The sequence below is a fragment of the Pteropus medius genome, unplaced genomic scaffold (genome assembly GCF_902729225.1).
Source record: "Pteropus medius unplaced genomic scaffold, Ma_sr-lr_union100, whole genome shotgun sequence".
NCBI lineage: Eukaryota > Metazoa > Chordata > Mammalia > Chiroptera > Pteropodidae > Pteropus > Pteropus medius.
In genome coordinates this window covers 1,365,341-1,381,856 of record NW_024340695.1, presented here as the reverse complement: position 1 = coordinate 1,381,856, position 16,516 = coordinate 1,365,341, and the positions used below count along the sequence as shown (strand labels likewise).

General features: G+C 32.8%; 1 protein-coding gene across 1 annotated transcript in view; it reads right to left on the bottom strand.

Annotated features, from left to right (window-relative positions):
* The window catches only part of LRRC9 (leucine rich repeat containing 9), an 80,435-nt gene that overhangs the window by 8,573 nt on the left and 55,346 nt on the right, over positions 1 to 16,516 (bottom strand). The window contains exons 23-28 of the mRNA XM_039864744.1: positions 15,474 to 15,604; positions 13,466 to 13,574; positions 12,614 to 12,753; positions 9,209 to 9,345; positions 6,128 to 6,345; positions 2,502 to 2,570 (exon numbers count right to left, since the gene is read on the bottom strand). Of these exons, the coding sequence (XP_039720678.1) occupies positions 2,502 to 2,570; positions 6,128 to 6,345; positions 9,209 to 9,345; positions 12,614 to 12,753; positions 13,466 to 13,574; positions 15,474 to 15,604 (804 nt within the window). The remainder of the gene's footprint in view (positions 1 to 2,501; positions 2,571 to 6,127; positions 6,346 to 9,208; positions 9,346 to 12,613; positions 12,754 to 13,465; positions 13,575 to 15,473; positions 15,605 to 16,516) is intronic.

Here is a 16,516-nt window from a genome sequence, read left to right as displayed (position 1 = left end):
TTTGAAATAAGAGAATACAGACTGTATTCTCTGACTAAAATAGAGTCAGAGAATACAGTCTATTTATTTCAATCTTTGAAATAAATGGCCAAGGGATAACTAAAAACACCTGATAGGTTTTAAATGAACATACACGCCCCTCAATAATTCATGGTTTGAAGAAGAAATCTTTTGGAAAGTAGATTTTAAGAAATAAAGAACAGGAAAAATACGACATATCAAAACTTTCAGAATGCTGCTAAAGCAGTGTTTTGTAACTTAAAATTTATTCAATTATAAGAAATATTAAATATTAATGAGCTAGGCATCCTACTGAAGAATTTTTTATAAAGCAAATTCCAAGAAACTAAAAGAAGGAAATAATAGACTGGAAATCAATGAAATAAAAAACAAAGAAATAGTATACTTGATAAAATTAAAATAGATTCTCTGAAAAGATTAATATGATAGACAAACCTTTAGCAAGACTTATCAAGAATAAAAGAGAAAAAGCAAAAATCAACAAATTTAGGTATAAAAAGGTGATAAAACAGGTAAAGTGGAGATTTTAAAAATTCATGAGAGTACTATGATAGCAATACATTTAAAATTTAGTTGAAAAGGACAATTTTATAGAAAAAATAAAACTTCTCTATATTGACTTTTGAAGAAATAGAAAACATGACTAGATTAATAGCCTCAAAAAATTCTGAGTAAGTAGTTTAAAACTAACTTAAAAAATATTAAGCCCAGAGAGTTTTAGAGATAAAATCTAATTATCCTTCAAGGAACACATGTGTCTTCTTCTGTATAAACTAATTCACAGAGTAGAAAAATAGAGCTCTCCAATTAATATCATGAGGCAAGAAAACAGCCTTGATCAACTTGAAAAGAATAAGAAGATAAAATTATATAATTTTCTTATTTCCATAGATACAGATATGCTAGATTGAATCCAGCAAAGTATAAATATGACCAAGTAGTATTTATCTCAGGAATTTAAGGATGGTTTAAACCTAGAGTCTATTACTGTAATTTACCTATTCACAGATTAAAGAGAAAAACTATATTACTAATTATTCAAAAGCCAATGTCCGTTCATGATAAAAACAGATAGTAAACTGGAATTAGAAAGGAACTTCCTTAAAATGTTGAAGGTTATCTACCCAAGAGCAAACATTTAACCGCGACAACTGAGAAGCATTCTTTTGAAGTCAGTCTACTATAATTTTCTATTCGACACTATAATAGAGATCCTAGCCAGCACACTAAGAAAAGTAAAGGAAATAAAAAACATAAGGATTGGAAAGAAATAATCGAGTCATTATTAAAGATAATATGATAGTCTATAGAGAAAAATCTAACAAAATTTGCAATCCTAATATTAGAACTAAAAACAGAGAGTTCAGCAAGGTTCCTGGACAAAGAATAATATGCAAAATCAGAATTTCTAAACTTTGATATCAATTAGAAAAATGTAAAAATATATTGTTAAAATAGCTATTAAAACAACAGAATAAATTGAACCAAAGATAATGAAAACCTTTAGGACTAAGTTATAAATCATTATTAAAGAACATAAAAATACAGGGATACTTTTGTTTATGAATGGGAGGGCTTAATACTGTAAATATTAGGTAAGACTACTTATTGTATTTCTTTTTCGGTGGAAATAGCTCTATGGGTTCTCTCAAGCCCTTCACGCCTCCAGTAGGGGAAGCAGAGTGACTTAACTGATAAATCTGGGAAGATTGAATTAGGCGTGTTTAGTTCCTGTCTTTCCTTTCAGGAAGGAGTTTATTGTTGGGAGAATGCATTCTGTTCCTCCAAGAGAAGCTCTCCTCCCACGTGAAAAGTCCTGAATCAAGTATTTTCTGTTACTGGGTGACCATGACTGCCCATTTCTAGGATCTATTAGCAGGCCCATTTGGCTTTCTCATTAAGCAAAATATTTTCACCTATCTGCCATTGTCATATTTCACAATTTGTGCAGATGTTAGGTAGATAAGTGTGCTACGAAGACTCCAGCAAGAAAGATGGCAAATTTCTCTCAAAATTAATTTATAAATTCAATGCAAGTGTAATTAAAATATCAAGATTCTCACATAACTTGAGAAGCTGTTTGCTAAAACTCATAGAAAGTGTAAAGGGCCAGGAATAGCCAAGACAATGAAGAAAGAAAAAGAGAAGGTGGAAGAGAAAGAAAATTAGAGATGTGTACTCTACCAGACATCAGAACTTAATATAAAACTTTAGTAATTAGCAAAGTGTAATAGCAGGACAGGAATTGACAAGTAAGCCATTGAATAATACAATGTAGAATCCTAACACTGACCCTCGTACATATGATAACGGCAGTTTATACCATAATCAGTTGGAAGAAGACACTAGTCAATAAATTGTGCTTGGATAACTATCTATGCATATGGAGACAGATAAAATTAAATCCTTTCTCACATTATATAAAAATAAATTATATACAACTATAAATAGATTAACTGTTAGAAAAGTAACATACTCACCGGATTGCCATAAACTGTAAGCTCTCTGAGAGAAGAGATACCATCAAGTTTTTCTAGTTCTGCCATATCCTATTCAAAAGTTAGTAAGTTATTATTTGGTTAGATCCAATGTCTTCAAATACACATACACACTGATTTGAAGTAATTATATAAGTCTTAGATTGCAGCTAGTTCATGATGAATCCACTGAAGTGAGCGTGAATGACAATATTCTGTATTGTTGATTAAAGACCGATCTGTATACCATTATTTCCAAATAAATGATTGGCAGAGATGACATTCTAACATGGGAAAGAGGCAATGTAGCAGCACTTGCAAGAAAAGACCAAATTATTTCTCAGAAAAGTTATGATCTATTCTAGGAGTCAGATTATAGTTGGTTAATTCCCTAAAGAACTGACCCAGAAGTGTGGAGAAAAAAGGTGAATCAGTCTAAACAATTTCAAATGTACATATTTAAAACAACCTTAACCATAAAGGAGCATGTGATATTGAGTAGACTGCATTCTGATATATTTTCTGGGAATGTATGTAGTTGAAAAACTGTTTCTTTAGTTGAATGACTTGCCTTCCCTTGGATGGCATTATTTACTATTATTTATCTATTATCTATCTATTATCTATTATTTATTATCTATTTAACATTGGTGAAAATTTACAAATACTGTACATTTTAATTTTTGCAAAATTATTTCTAAGATGCTATTTCAGATAAAATTTAGGCAATAAGCTTAGTTTAAGATTGTTGCTAGTTCATTATCATAAAACAAAGTTACTAATATGCTTGCATTTGGAATGACAAGTGGACATAGTCAATTCATCTAGGAAGTATATATAAAAAAATTTAGACCTATTTTAGACCATTTGGAAGTAGAATTTGATTTTTAAAATGACTGATCTTTATTATTTTGATTTTGGCAGTATAAAGGAGGACTTTGAAAAAACTCAGTTATCTATAGAGTCAGTCTTACAGAGATCATGTGCATTTGACTCATAGGCAGTTCCTATCTGTGGAACCAAAGAGTGGTTAGAAAGCATAGAAATGTGGAAAGTCTTATTTTCTCAAATTAAATGGAGTATAGCAGTGTTCACGAGTGAAGTATTTCTAATCAAAATATCTTTCTCATGGGAAATGTTAATGTGAGAAATTTGTAGAGGATAATGCTGGTATAAAGAGACACCAAACAAACTAGTATGTTCATAATTTAAGGAAAAGGGTTGATGGCTTCCTCTTTTTAATATACAGTATTTTTCACAATGGTGTGTTGAAATTACTTCATAGTGGCTCACAAAAATCATCTGGTAAATTTTCAGGAATTTTGTGAAATGGTCTTTTAGTTTGAAATTGGCTGTAGTGAAAGAAATTATACCATGGAGCATTGGCAAATGGTATTGATCAGGACTTTTTTCCCCCTGGAGAGTCATCTGTTAAATATTAACCAGCACACCAATGGTTGTTAGGTTTTGAGTACACTGTCAGGATAAGTACTTATGTCAGTCATCATAATAGGTCTGGATTGGAGCTTTTCATTCAGGGCAGGAAATAGCAGTGGACTATTTCATGGAGTCATTTCCATTCTCAGGTGATTACTATGATCTTTATTTTTTCTTTTCTCTTTATTTTTTTATATATCTTTGATGGTTAAATGGATTGATATTAATAATAATGCCAAGACTGCAAGAATAGATGGGACTGCCTTAGGCAAACCAGGATGCCTGGTTACCCCACTTTATGGCCTCAAGAAAATCATCTTTTTTTTTTTAAGTTTCACTCACCCCACACCCTCCCTTTGGGCAACCATTAGCTTGTATTCTGTATTTATGGGTCTATTTCTGTTTTGTTTTGTTTATTCATTTTTTAATTTTCTACATATAAGTGAGATCATATGGTATTTGTCTTTCTGTCTGACAAATTTCACTTAGTATAATACTCTCTAGGTCCATTCATGTTGTCACAAATGACAAGATTTCATTCTTTTTTATTGCTGAATAATATTCCATATTGTATATATACTATGTCTTCTTTACCTGTTCATCTATTTATAGACAGCTAGGTTGCTTCCATATCTTGGCTGTTACAATGAATGTGGGGTGCTACAATGAATGTGGGGTGCATATATCTTTTTGAATTAGTGTTTTTATTTTCCTTGGATAAAAATGCAGAAGTAGAATTACTGAATCGTATGGCAGCTCTATTTTTGTTTTTTGAGGACTCTCCATGCTGTTTTCTATAGTGGCTGTACTAATTTACAATCCCACCAACAGTGTACAAGGGTTCCCTGTTCTCCACATCTTCGCCAGCATTTATTTGTTGACTTATTGTTGAGAGCCATTCTGATAGATGTGAGGTGATAGCTCATTGTGGTTTTATCATTTCCCTGATTAGTGATGTTGAACATATTTCCTTATGTCTATTGGCCATCTTTCCTCTTGGGAAAAATGCCTATTCAGGTCCTCTGCTCATTTTTTAATGGATTGTTTAGGTTTTTGGTGTAAAATCGTATGTTTTTTTTTATATATTTTGGATATTAACTCTTTATCAGATATATCATTTATGAATATATTCTCTCATTCAGTAGGTTGTCTTTTTGTTTTGATAATTGTTTCCTTCGCTGTGCAAAAACTTTTTAGTTTGCTGTAGTCCCATTTGTTTGTTTTTTCTTTTGTTTTTCTTGCTTGGGGAGACATATCCAAAAAGATGTTGCTAAGAGCGATGTCAAAGAGTTTACTGCCTATGTTTACTTCTAGGAGTTTTATGGTTTCAGGTCTTATATTTAAGTATTTAATCCATACTGAGTTTATTTTTGTATACGGTATAAGAAAGTGGTCTAGTTTAATTATTTTTTTTTGTATGTATTGGTCCAGTTTTGTCCGCACCACATATTGAAGACTATCTTTAGCCCATTGCATATTCTTGTGACAATTTATTTCTGGGCTCTCTATTCTATTTCATTGGCCTATATATTTGTTTTTATGCCAGTATCATACTGTTTTGATTATTGTTGCTACTACAAAGGTTAGTAGGTTCAAAGAAAAAAGTATCAAACTCAATTCAAGCTACAATAAATAGGAGAAACACAACACAAACAGATCTAAAATACGACATCAATAACATAAAACACGAAGTGGGGGAGTAAAAATGTAGTCTTTATAGAATATATTTCAACTTAAATGCCTATCAACTTAAAATAGAATGCTGTAGATAAAGAATGATATACATAAACCTAGGATAACCACAAACCAAAAACTTACAAAAGGTATACAAGGGACAAAGAGAAAGGAACCTAAACAAAAGATTAAGGAAAAACAGCAAGCTATGAAGGAAGAGATCAAGAGAATAAGAAATACGATCTTTTAGAGAGGACTTCTGGGAAGAGCCTTAAAACATTTGGAATTAACTCTTTTTAGCAGGTGGATGTATGTGGGCTGGTTGGGTTTGTAAGTCTAGAAGCAGGGCCAACATCTTTGTATCGCAGACTATTTATATGCCTCTGCATCACAGAGTATTTTCATGGCATATAAATGATAAGTAACACACTAGTAATATTTTCATTGGTGTGTTTGGAAGCTTTATGTTCAGAGGAGTTGTCTTAGGAATCTCATGACAAAAAACAAAATAACATTACCTGGATTTTATTATATCCTAGGAAGAGTTTCTCTAGTTTTACCAAAGGTTGTAATTTGCTCAGCTCTCGTAGTCTGTTTTCTTCCAGGTGAAGTGCCAACAGAGAGCTTGGTTTGGCAAAGGCACTGTCATTAAATGCTCTGATGCGGTTATGGTCCACTACCAATTCCTGAAGGACAACTAAGTTGTCAAGCCCTTCAACTTGACTGATTTCATTCCCTAAAAAAGATATGTCATATGTGAAGTGAGCCTAAACTTCCTGAAAAAAGCTTATTTATCTTCGTTTAAATATTTTTTAATCAAATGATGTTTTTAAAGTAAAGTATTGAAAAGAACATATTTCAAAGGAGAAATAGAAATGCAATTTACAAGAAAGTAGCATCATCATCAAATAATATTTGATGTTTGAAAAATCAAGACGTGATGTACACAGTGTACTGCATTGATCCAATATGTCTGTTGGTTAAGTGCTAAAATAGTTGGTATCGACAAAAGTAAATATATAAAAGTACTGCAAAGGATAAGCTTACTGAGTGTATCTGATTATTCTAATAGGTATTCAAGTAGGTATATATCTAATTATTCATTAAACTAATTTGTTAAGTTGGAAGAATATACCTTAATTGTGTTCTTTCACAAAACATATTTTTGCACCACAACCACATTTAAAAGGAATTCATTACATTCTTTAAAACCCCAATCCTTTCTTTATAACCAGTGATTTCTCTCTACTGTAGCAATCGATACCTTTCTAGGTATTAATTATAATTTCTATGAGAAGACACCTGAGTTGACAAAATGCTTTTATATGTGTTTCCTATTAGAGTCTGAAAATAGGGGAAAATTTACCATTTTTAATTGTCATAAAACTGAGAAGTTAAGTGAGTTGCTCAAAGACATAAAAGTGTCAACACCTAGACCTTTTACATTTTAAGCTCAGTACTATTTCTACTATGCCACACTGTGTTTCATTCACTATTCATTCTCCTTGTCCATTATGGACTGAATTGTGTCTCACCTGCTCCTACCCCGCCGGCCCAATTCATATGTTGAAGTCCTAACCCCTAGTATCTAAGAATGTGACTATATTTGGGGATACGATTTTTAAAGAAGTAACTAAGGTTAAATGAGATCACTGGGTAGGGTTTGGGAAGTTAGGGAGATAGTTGGTTGGAGGTGTATGCCTCCATATCTCTTTCTGGCTTTTCATTTTTTCTTTATACTTATATCCTAAGTAAGTACATACAGTATGACTTCACCTGTCACCTCCACTGTGATAATTCTAAAATATACATCTCTAGTCCCAACCTGTAGCCCAATATTACTGCTTTAAAAAGTATCCATTTTTATGTCTTGAAGGTATCACAACACTAACTGATCTTTCCATACTGCAAATGAGCTACCTTTCCCAATGACTTTACCTAAGCTTTAGTATCTTCTTTTTGCCCAGTCTCTAATGAAATCATAAAAACATCCCGAACTATTTTTCTTTCTTTATATATGTAATTAGTCATTAAGTCCTAATATTTCCTCCTCTTAAACTGCATGTTGGACTCACTTCTTACTCACCCTTCCCACTGACACTACTGTAGCCCAGGCGCTTATTGTGTCCTTCATGTTGGATAGAAAATACATGGAGTCAGACTAATGTTTTACTCTGTGCCATACCACTCACTGGCACAGATTAAGGTAAATTATTTAGCCCCAGATTCAATATCTTTTTTGCTGTTGTTGTAAATTGCATATAAAATTACTTACCATGTTGGGTTGCTGTGAAGGTTGAATGAAATAATCTATGTAGACAATATCTTACCCAATATTGAATCATAATCGAGGGAGCCATTATTGTCAGAGTAAACTGCCTCACTTCCTGCATCACTCTAATTTGCCATGCTAGATGTGGCAACATAACACACTGCCCCTTTACGTTATTAGATTAAAATAGACTTTCTAGGGTTAGGTTGTCTGCTTTTTTTGTATGTCACTGTATCTTTTAAAAGATCTGACATTGTTGTGCTCAATTTCTTCCTCCTTTATGTCTCCAAATTCTTGACCCAACTGATAAGCACCCTTAATAGGCAAAAAGATGCATCAAAACATTGAAAACATGGCCTAGAAAAGCCTGTTTTTCAGAAAAAAGTAACTGCACTCAGATCAGCTATAAAGATATCTCCCCACATATCTCACTGATGGATCTCCCAATCTCTCTTCTGTGTCATTAATTATTGTTAGATTAATGTTCCAAACCTTGTTTTTTTCTCATGCTACTTTTCTAAAAATTTACAATTCCTGTTTATTTTCAACTGCAAAATGAACATTATCCATCCAATTGATCATGTTGTGACGCTTTATATAACCCAGAGAACTGTATACCCTTTGTTTTCATTAGGTTGGTCCCTTTTCAGAGTGGCCCACAGACACTGCAGTCTTGCCCTTGTGACTCTCCCAAACCCCTCTCCACTTACAAAGCCCTTAGTCACGCTCACCTTCAATCTAAAGTCTATCAGTCTTTCAGAGTCCTAGTTTTGTAGAGGAGTTAATGTTTGAGTTTCTCTTTTCTCTAAATTTCTATTACACTCGACTATTACACATAGTCAGAACTTAATTCATCTTTGTTTCTGTATATCTCCACGGGCAGATCTTAAATTACTTTAGAGCAAGGATCTCAATTACATATCATTATAAGAATATAGTATTTCTGTATCTTTCTTAGTACCTAGCACAATTATGAGTTTAATTAGTACTTGTAAATTATTCACTGGTTACTTTCTATTGTTTTCAAAATATAATATGATATAAAAGTAAATTATGATGTAATACTTTACATAGCCTTAGAATATTGCACTTTCTAGGGCTATAGAATATTCTCCTAGAGAATGCAATATTCCATACCCATAGAATATTGTATTTACCTTATTTATGCAGATAACCCAAGAAAAATCCATTTGTAATTACTAAATATTTTTGTCAATGAATCTGTTTTAAGTATATGTTGATGCTTGTATTTGCTTAATAAAAAAGAATGATAATCAAATCAGTTTTTAATAAAAAAGACTTACACATTAATGCTGTTGCTACTCACCCTGTAGAAAGAGGAATTTTAAATTTCTTAGTCTGTTTAGTTGTAGCTGAATTAAATTACAAATTCCATTGTAGCCCAAATGAAGAACTTCTAAACTGTGCATTATTGGGGGTAAATTTTCAGTGCTCATTGTATCTCTGAAACACACATTTAAGTTCAAGCCCATAAACTTAATTTCAAACCAGTTGTATCATAAAAAGACAGATTGGTAGGTACTTACTATAAGTTAAAGCTAAAAAAAGAAAATTAGTGAATTTATTAATAAATTGGAATTAAACTGTAATACGTCTCTTTATATTTTATGTAATAACAATTTTTATTATCTAAAAATTTTTTTTATAGTAAAGAACAAAAGTATAGAAAGAGTTACTTAAAATGAAAACAAGAGTGAGTACAATCAGCCAGGAAAAAGAAAAAACATGCATCCAGATTGGAAAGGATTAAATAAAACTGTCTTTATTCTCAGATGATGTGACCTTGTATTTAGAAAATCCTAGGGATCCACCAAAAACTATTGTTGCACTAAAAATGAATTCAGCAAGATCACAGGTAAAAGATTAACATACAAAAATCATTTAAATTTCTATATCCAAGCAATAAACTGATAATGAAATTAAGAATTCTATTTACAAGAGTATAAAAAGGAATAAAATAGTTCAGAAAAAATTTAACAAAAGTGTAAAATGTATACATAGAAAATTACAAATCGTTGCTGAGATAAATTAAAGATCTACCTAAGTGGAGAACATCCATGCTTGTGAATTAGAAGACTCAGTTTTAATAAGATGCTAGTTCTCCCCAAATCGATCAATAGATTCAATGCAATCTTTATCAAAATCCCAGCAGGCCTTTCCCCCACCCCCAGAAAATAACTATCCAATCCTAACAAATGTAAGGAAATGCAAAGAACCCAGAAAATCCAAAACAATCCTTAAAAAGAACAAAGTTGGAGGGCTTACAATCCCTGATTATAAAGTTATAAAGTTATAAAGTTATAAAGCTGCAGGAATCAAACTAGTCTTGTACTGGCAAAAGGACAGACACATAAATCAATGGAATAGAACTTTTACATTGATTGTCAATTGATTTTCAATGAAGGTACCAAGGCAATTCAATGGAGGAAAGGATAGTATTTTCATGGTGCTGGGACAAATAGATAACCACAACCAAAAAAGATGAATTTAGACTTCACATTTCATCTCGCAACATACCCAGAAATTAACTCAAAATGTTTCATAGCCCTGAATAAGTGAAAAAACATGAAACTTTGAAGAAAAATTATGAGAAAAATCTTTGTGAACTTAGGTTACGCAAAGAGTTCTTAGGCACAACACCAAAAAATCACGATCTGTTAGACAAAAAGTTGATAAATTGGACGTTATCAAAATTAAAATTTTTTTAAAAGACATCATTTAAAAAATAAAAAGCCACACATTGAGAGAAAATACTTGTAAATCATTTATTTCAGGGCTTATATCTAGCATACTTTAAGAACTCAATAATAGAAAGCCAAACAAATTAAAAAATAAGCAAAAGTTTTAAACAGTTCACCAAAGAAGATATAATAATGACAAATAAGCATATGAAAAGTTGCGCAACAACATTAACTATGAGAGAATGCAAATTAAAACGATGATGAGATGTCACTTCAGAACCACCAGAGTGGCTGTAATCAAAAAGACAATAACAAGTGCTGGTGAGGACTCAGAGAAATTAAAACGCTTATAAAGTATTCTTGGTAATGCAAAATGGTACAACCACTTTGGAAAATAGTTTGGCAGTTTCCTAAAAAGTTAAACATTAAATTACCATACAACCCAGCACTTTTACTCCTACGTATCTACCCAAGAGAAATGAAAGTATAAGTACACAAAAATACTTCTATATGAATGTTATAAACAGCTATAAGCAGCATTATTCATACTGGCCCCCAAATGGAAACAATATAAATGTCCCTCAACTGGTGAATGGATAAACATAATGTGACATATCCATACAATGGAATACCTAACATATTGAGGAGTAAAAAGGAATGAACTACTACTACATGCTATAACATGGATGAACCTCAAAAACATTATGCTAAATGTAAGAAGTTAGATGCAAAAGACCATATATTATATGATTCCATTTTTATGAAATATCTAGAAAACACAACTCTATAGAAAGTGGATTAGTGCTTTCCTGGAGCTAGAAATGGGAAAAGGAATTGTAGTAATAGTTGTACAACTCTATGAATTTAATAAAACTTAATACACTTAAATGTGTGAATATAGTATGTAAACTGTACTTCAATAAAGCTGTTAAAAATAAACATGAATAGTCCCCAGTAAAAAGGATGTGTATAAATGAAATGTTCATTGCAAAACAGCCTGAAACTGAAGACAACCCAAATGTTCATCAGGAATAAATGGATAAACAACTTGTCATGCAGTCTATATAATGGACTTCTACTCAGCAATAAAATGAATTACCGACACTTGTAACAACATTGATTCCAGACACAAGACTACTTACTATATGATTCCAATCATATGAAATTCCAGAAAAAAGCAAAATTTATAGTGATAGAAAGCAGATCAGTAATTGTTGCCAGTGACCAAGAAGTGGGGAAGGGGATTGCAAAGAGAGACAGGAAAATTTTTGAAATGGGAATAGTTTGTACTTTAATTGAGGTAATGGTTGCATGGTGAATACATTTGTCAAAATTCATTAAACTGTACGCTTAAATTGCTGAGTTTTATCATATATGCCTAATACTTCAAAAAGGTGGTAAAAACACAAGGAATGCTCTTCATTGGGAAAACTGTAATGAAAGTGTTCTGACTTAGATACACACACACACACACACACACACACACACTTACATATACTTATGTTCTACCAAAAATGTGTAGGAAGATAGGAGGTATGTCCTCATCTTCTTAATAAAGTATCTTTTCCATTGCTGCTGGGAAATTTAAGGAACCAGATAAACTTAAATTAAGTCCCTGCTCCTAGATTAGGGGTTCTTTTGTGGGGCAATTAAGATGTTCTAGAATTAGGTGGTCTTAATGGTGGCATAACTTTGTGGGTATACTAAAATACTCACTGAATTGTACATACAGGGTGAATATTACGGTATGTACATTGTATCTCTTAAAAAACACCAGGTCATTAAACATACAAGGTTTTTCATTTTCTTTTTTTAAATATAGGTATGAAATGGAGGAATTGAGAAAAGCAATGAAAAAGGAGTATTTTGAGTATCTTTTTATTTGTGAAGTTGATTTTTGGAATGTAACTATTAAATAACTATTAAAGTAAGCTAAATGTATGTTACTGCTATCATTAATGTGACTGCTTTTAAAATTCCCAACCAAAATTATTTATAATTGTAAAAAAAAAAAAAAAAAAGAATAGTACCTATTTATTTTTGAAGTTCCTTGCTGTCCATAGCCACTTGAAGGCACTTTCTGGTAGAGTAGCTGTCTGTTGGTCAAGTGAGTCTGAGGCTTTAGTCTGGGAATGATTGATTCAATATGATTATAGTTGAGGCATAAGACCTAAAGATAGAATACTTTATTAATTAGACATTAAAATATGAATGCTACTGTATATATATATATATATACATAGTTTATGTATGTATAAACTATGGTTTGAGATTAGTAACATTTTAAAAACTATTAATATCATTGGACTGTACAACATAATTGAATGATATCAGTATTAAAAATGACAAATTTTTATACCACAAATTGGATTTGGCTTTAATGTTTTTTATTTATTTTTTTACTATCTGACATGCTGCAAAATTACAACATTTCAAACAAAATAATGGAGACCCTAGAAAGCTGCTCAACTTTCCCAATCTGCACTCCTGACTTCTCTGAGCCTGATTTAAATGAAATAACTCTTTAGTTGGAGAAATTGCTATTTCTCTATGTTGAAAAGGCCTTAGTAGATGACTCAAAGCTATGGGAGAGGAGGCAATGAAGCTGCTTTGAGAATCATAGTGTCCTCCAACTTCATACCATATCCACTCAATATGCAGGCAGCCTTCTTCCCCAACTCCTACTGCAGAGTAAGGTCTACTCTTTATAAGACAATCAAATAAAACTGAGGTCAACCAAAATAGCTTTGGAAATTAATACTTTTTCTTGCTTGGCAAAAAAAAATATTAGGAATAATTTCTCTAATAACACAAAAATACATTTTAATCCAAAGTAGATTACAGCTTGCATTGAAAAATATGAAAGAAAATTTGTGACTCACCTTCACATTAGGCAGATAGATTAATCCACTGAACGAGGTAAGATTATTGTTCTGTAGATTCACATTACACACATTTCTAAATTGGTCAACTGGAATCAAATCCACAGTTCTGAATTTGGACAAAGTAAGTACAGTTATAATTTTAATAGGAAAATTATGTAGGTGAATAGCCTCATGTACAATGCCAAAGGCATTTAAAAAACTCTCATCTGACAAATGCTATTAAAAAGAATTGCCTTAATGTAAAATGTATGGGTCAAATAATCGGATAAATAGATTTTGTGTGTGTGTGGGGGGGCATTATGTAAGAAAATGACATAGAATTTGATTGCTTTAAAAACGTCTAAACAAAAAACTATCATAAAAGAAATTTTAAAAATAAATGCCTCCAATTTCTTTATAAATTCACATGTTCATGAAATCATAGTGAAACCAATATGGTAAATCATAAGATTTTCAGGTTCTAAACTGCAGAGGATATATGTGAAATAGGTTATTTTTGAAATGCCAGGAAGGGGATAGGAATGGGAAAATCAAGTAAGGTCTTTGAAAATGGAGTTTTCTGTGGGATCTGCTGAAAACTTTTATAGCATTCCACCTTGTAAAGGTGTTTTGGTAATTAGACAGAATGCTTGGTTCCTAGTCCATAGCTTTACAACTGCTCCACCTTCCTTTGAGCCATGATAGAAAAGAGCATAAAGCAAAATCACTTTGCCCTTAACTACTTCTTTAAACAAATTCTAAACCCTGAAGTTACAATTATGACATATTTTTATCTATTAATAAGTTCATCAATATATTTTCATTAGTATTTCCTAAGTGCAGCCACTGTGTTTGGAAAGGCTATAGCAAATGTGAAAAGACACTGTCTCTGCCTTCAAGAAGTGGGATCCAGAAAAAATAAAAAAGGAAAATTGCTATAATAGAGATAGGTATAATGGCATTTTAGGGAAAGAAAAACCTATTGGGGAAGTCAGGAATGACTTCACAGGGGAGAAAGATATTAAAATGAGACTTGGAGAATTTATAGGCTTTTGTTAGGCAAATTAGAAAAGAAAGCTCTAGACAGTGAAGCAGGCATAAACAAAGGCAGAAACATAAACGGCATCTTGTGATTGAGATTAAAGAACTAGGATAGTTTAGAATTTCTAGAGTATAGAGCTATGGAGTTATTTCAAGAGATAAAAATAGACAGGTAATTAAAGGGTTTTCTGTGCCATATGCAGAGACATTAAATTTTATTATGTAGACAATGGAAAGCCACTGAACAATGTTGAGAAGGGAAGTGATCTGATAAAACTTGCATCTTAGAAGACAGTATGGACAATAGATGGACTTACTTGGAAGGTTATATAAAACAAGAAACCAAATACGTCACCGATAAAGTTTCTAAAATAGTTTACTCCCCAACCTAGGCCAGTGGCAGTGACTACGGAAAGAAGAGAGGAATTATGAGACATACTAAAGATACTCTTTAGAACATGGTGATTAATGTTCTTAGGAGAGTAATAACTCCTAAATTTTTGGCTTGGGCAACAACAAGTAGATGAATATTCAAGTGAGGAGCCTAGGTTTAGGCTAAATTTGGGGGTCATTGTCATAAAAACATGGCTAAATATGTCTGCCTGTGATGAGTGCAGAGTAAGGAAAAGAGAGGAGAGAAAAGGATTTACTTATCAGGACAGTGATGGCATTCATGAGAATAACATTAGAGGAATGATGGCAGTGGAAGCCAGATTGCATTGATTAGAGTAATATGATGTGAGCAGCAAAAGAGAGAAATACAAAGTCTTAGAAAGAGATTGATGACATTTTTAATGTGTGTGATAATAAAGATTCTTAAAGTATTTCAAAGGCGGTAAAGTTTGTATGAGATTTTGAAGTACAGTAGACAGTTTTCTGAATTATTGGTTATATTTGGATAAAATGTATAAATTGTAAACCTTAGAAAAATGATAATAATTACATATTTAATTATAACGTCAAAAAGCGTATAAAATGATTGTACCTGATGGATGATGAAGTCCAGTTTAGCTCTTGCATTTGGATAAAGTTTGAATGTCCTTGTCGTTCTGCAAGCATGTCAGAAGTAAGTCTGCCACCAAACAAATCTTTTGCATACTCAGTCTCTTGTGGTTCCTGTATGTGAGGACATTTAGAAAGTGATGGCCTCTCTTATAGATGTCTAATAGCATTAATTCTTTGATTCCAGACCGAAATGGAGTGGACTCATTTATCCCTATTCCTCCTACTAAGTACGACCCAACGCCCTGCACATTATATATAAAATAAACATAAGGAGACTGAAAGGTGTAGAGAAGAAGGCAGACCAGCTAGGGACCTTGGGACCTGAGGAATGACACTGTGGTGCATTCCCTGATGTGTTATTGTGATTTATAATAAGAAATATATGTATTTGGTCTTCATCCAGTGTTCCTGGCCTGGCCATATGATCAGGCAGGAAGGCAATGGAAACCTAGCCTATTAACAGGATGCTCATATGGGGCATGGCCCTATGAGGGGTACATTAAAGTAGGACATGATGCCCATCAGAACTCCCTTCCAGGTTTGGAAAGTGATTGGAATTGACAAGCAGATGTACCCATATGCTTAGTTAATATGGCCACCTGGGTCTGTGAAACTGGGGACATTGGGAGACTACAGCAATGCAGAGATGGGCAGAATCTGGACATATTCCTCTTGTACTCTCTGAGGCACAAAATACCAGTACGACTGCCTGCCAGCAAAAGAGTCAGAGACTGCAGATGGCCAAGTGGCAGATTTCCCTAGGGAGAAAGCCCTGAATATAGCTGGCAAGTCAGACTGATGCTGGTAGTGCTGGGGGACTACAAATGGGTCTTGACAGGAATAGATATTGACTCTGACTGGGTTTTGCTTATCCAGTGGTAAAAGCAAATGCTCAGAGTGCTGTAAAAGAACTGGAACAGAAGATACGGCAATAGTTGGGACAACTGACTTATTTCTTCAGACCAAGGAACACACTTGACAGCCCATAGTGTCCAACAATGGGCAGAAAGATACCCTCCTCAG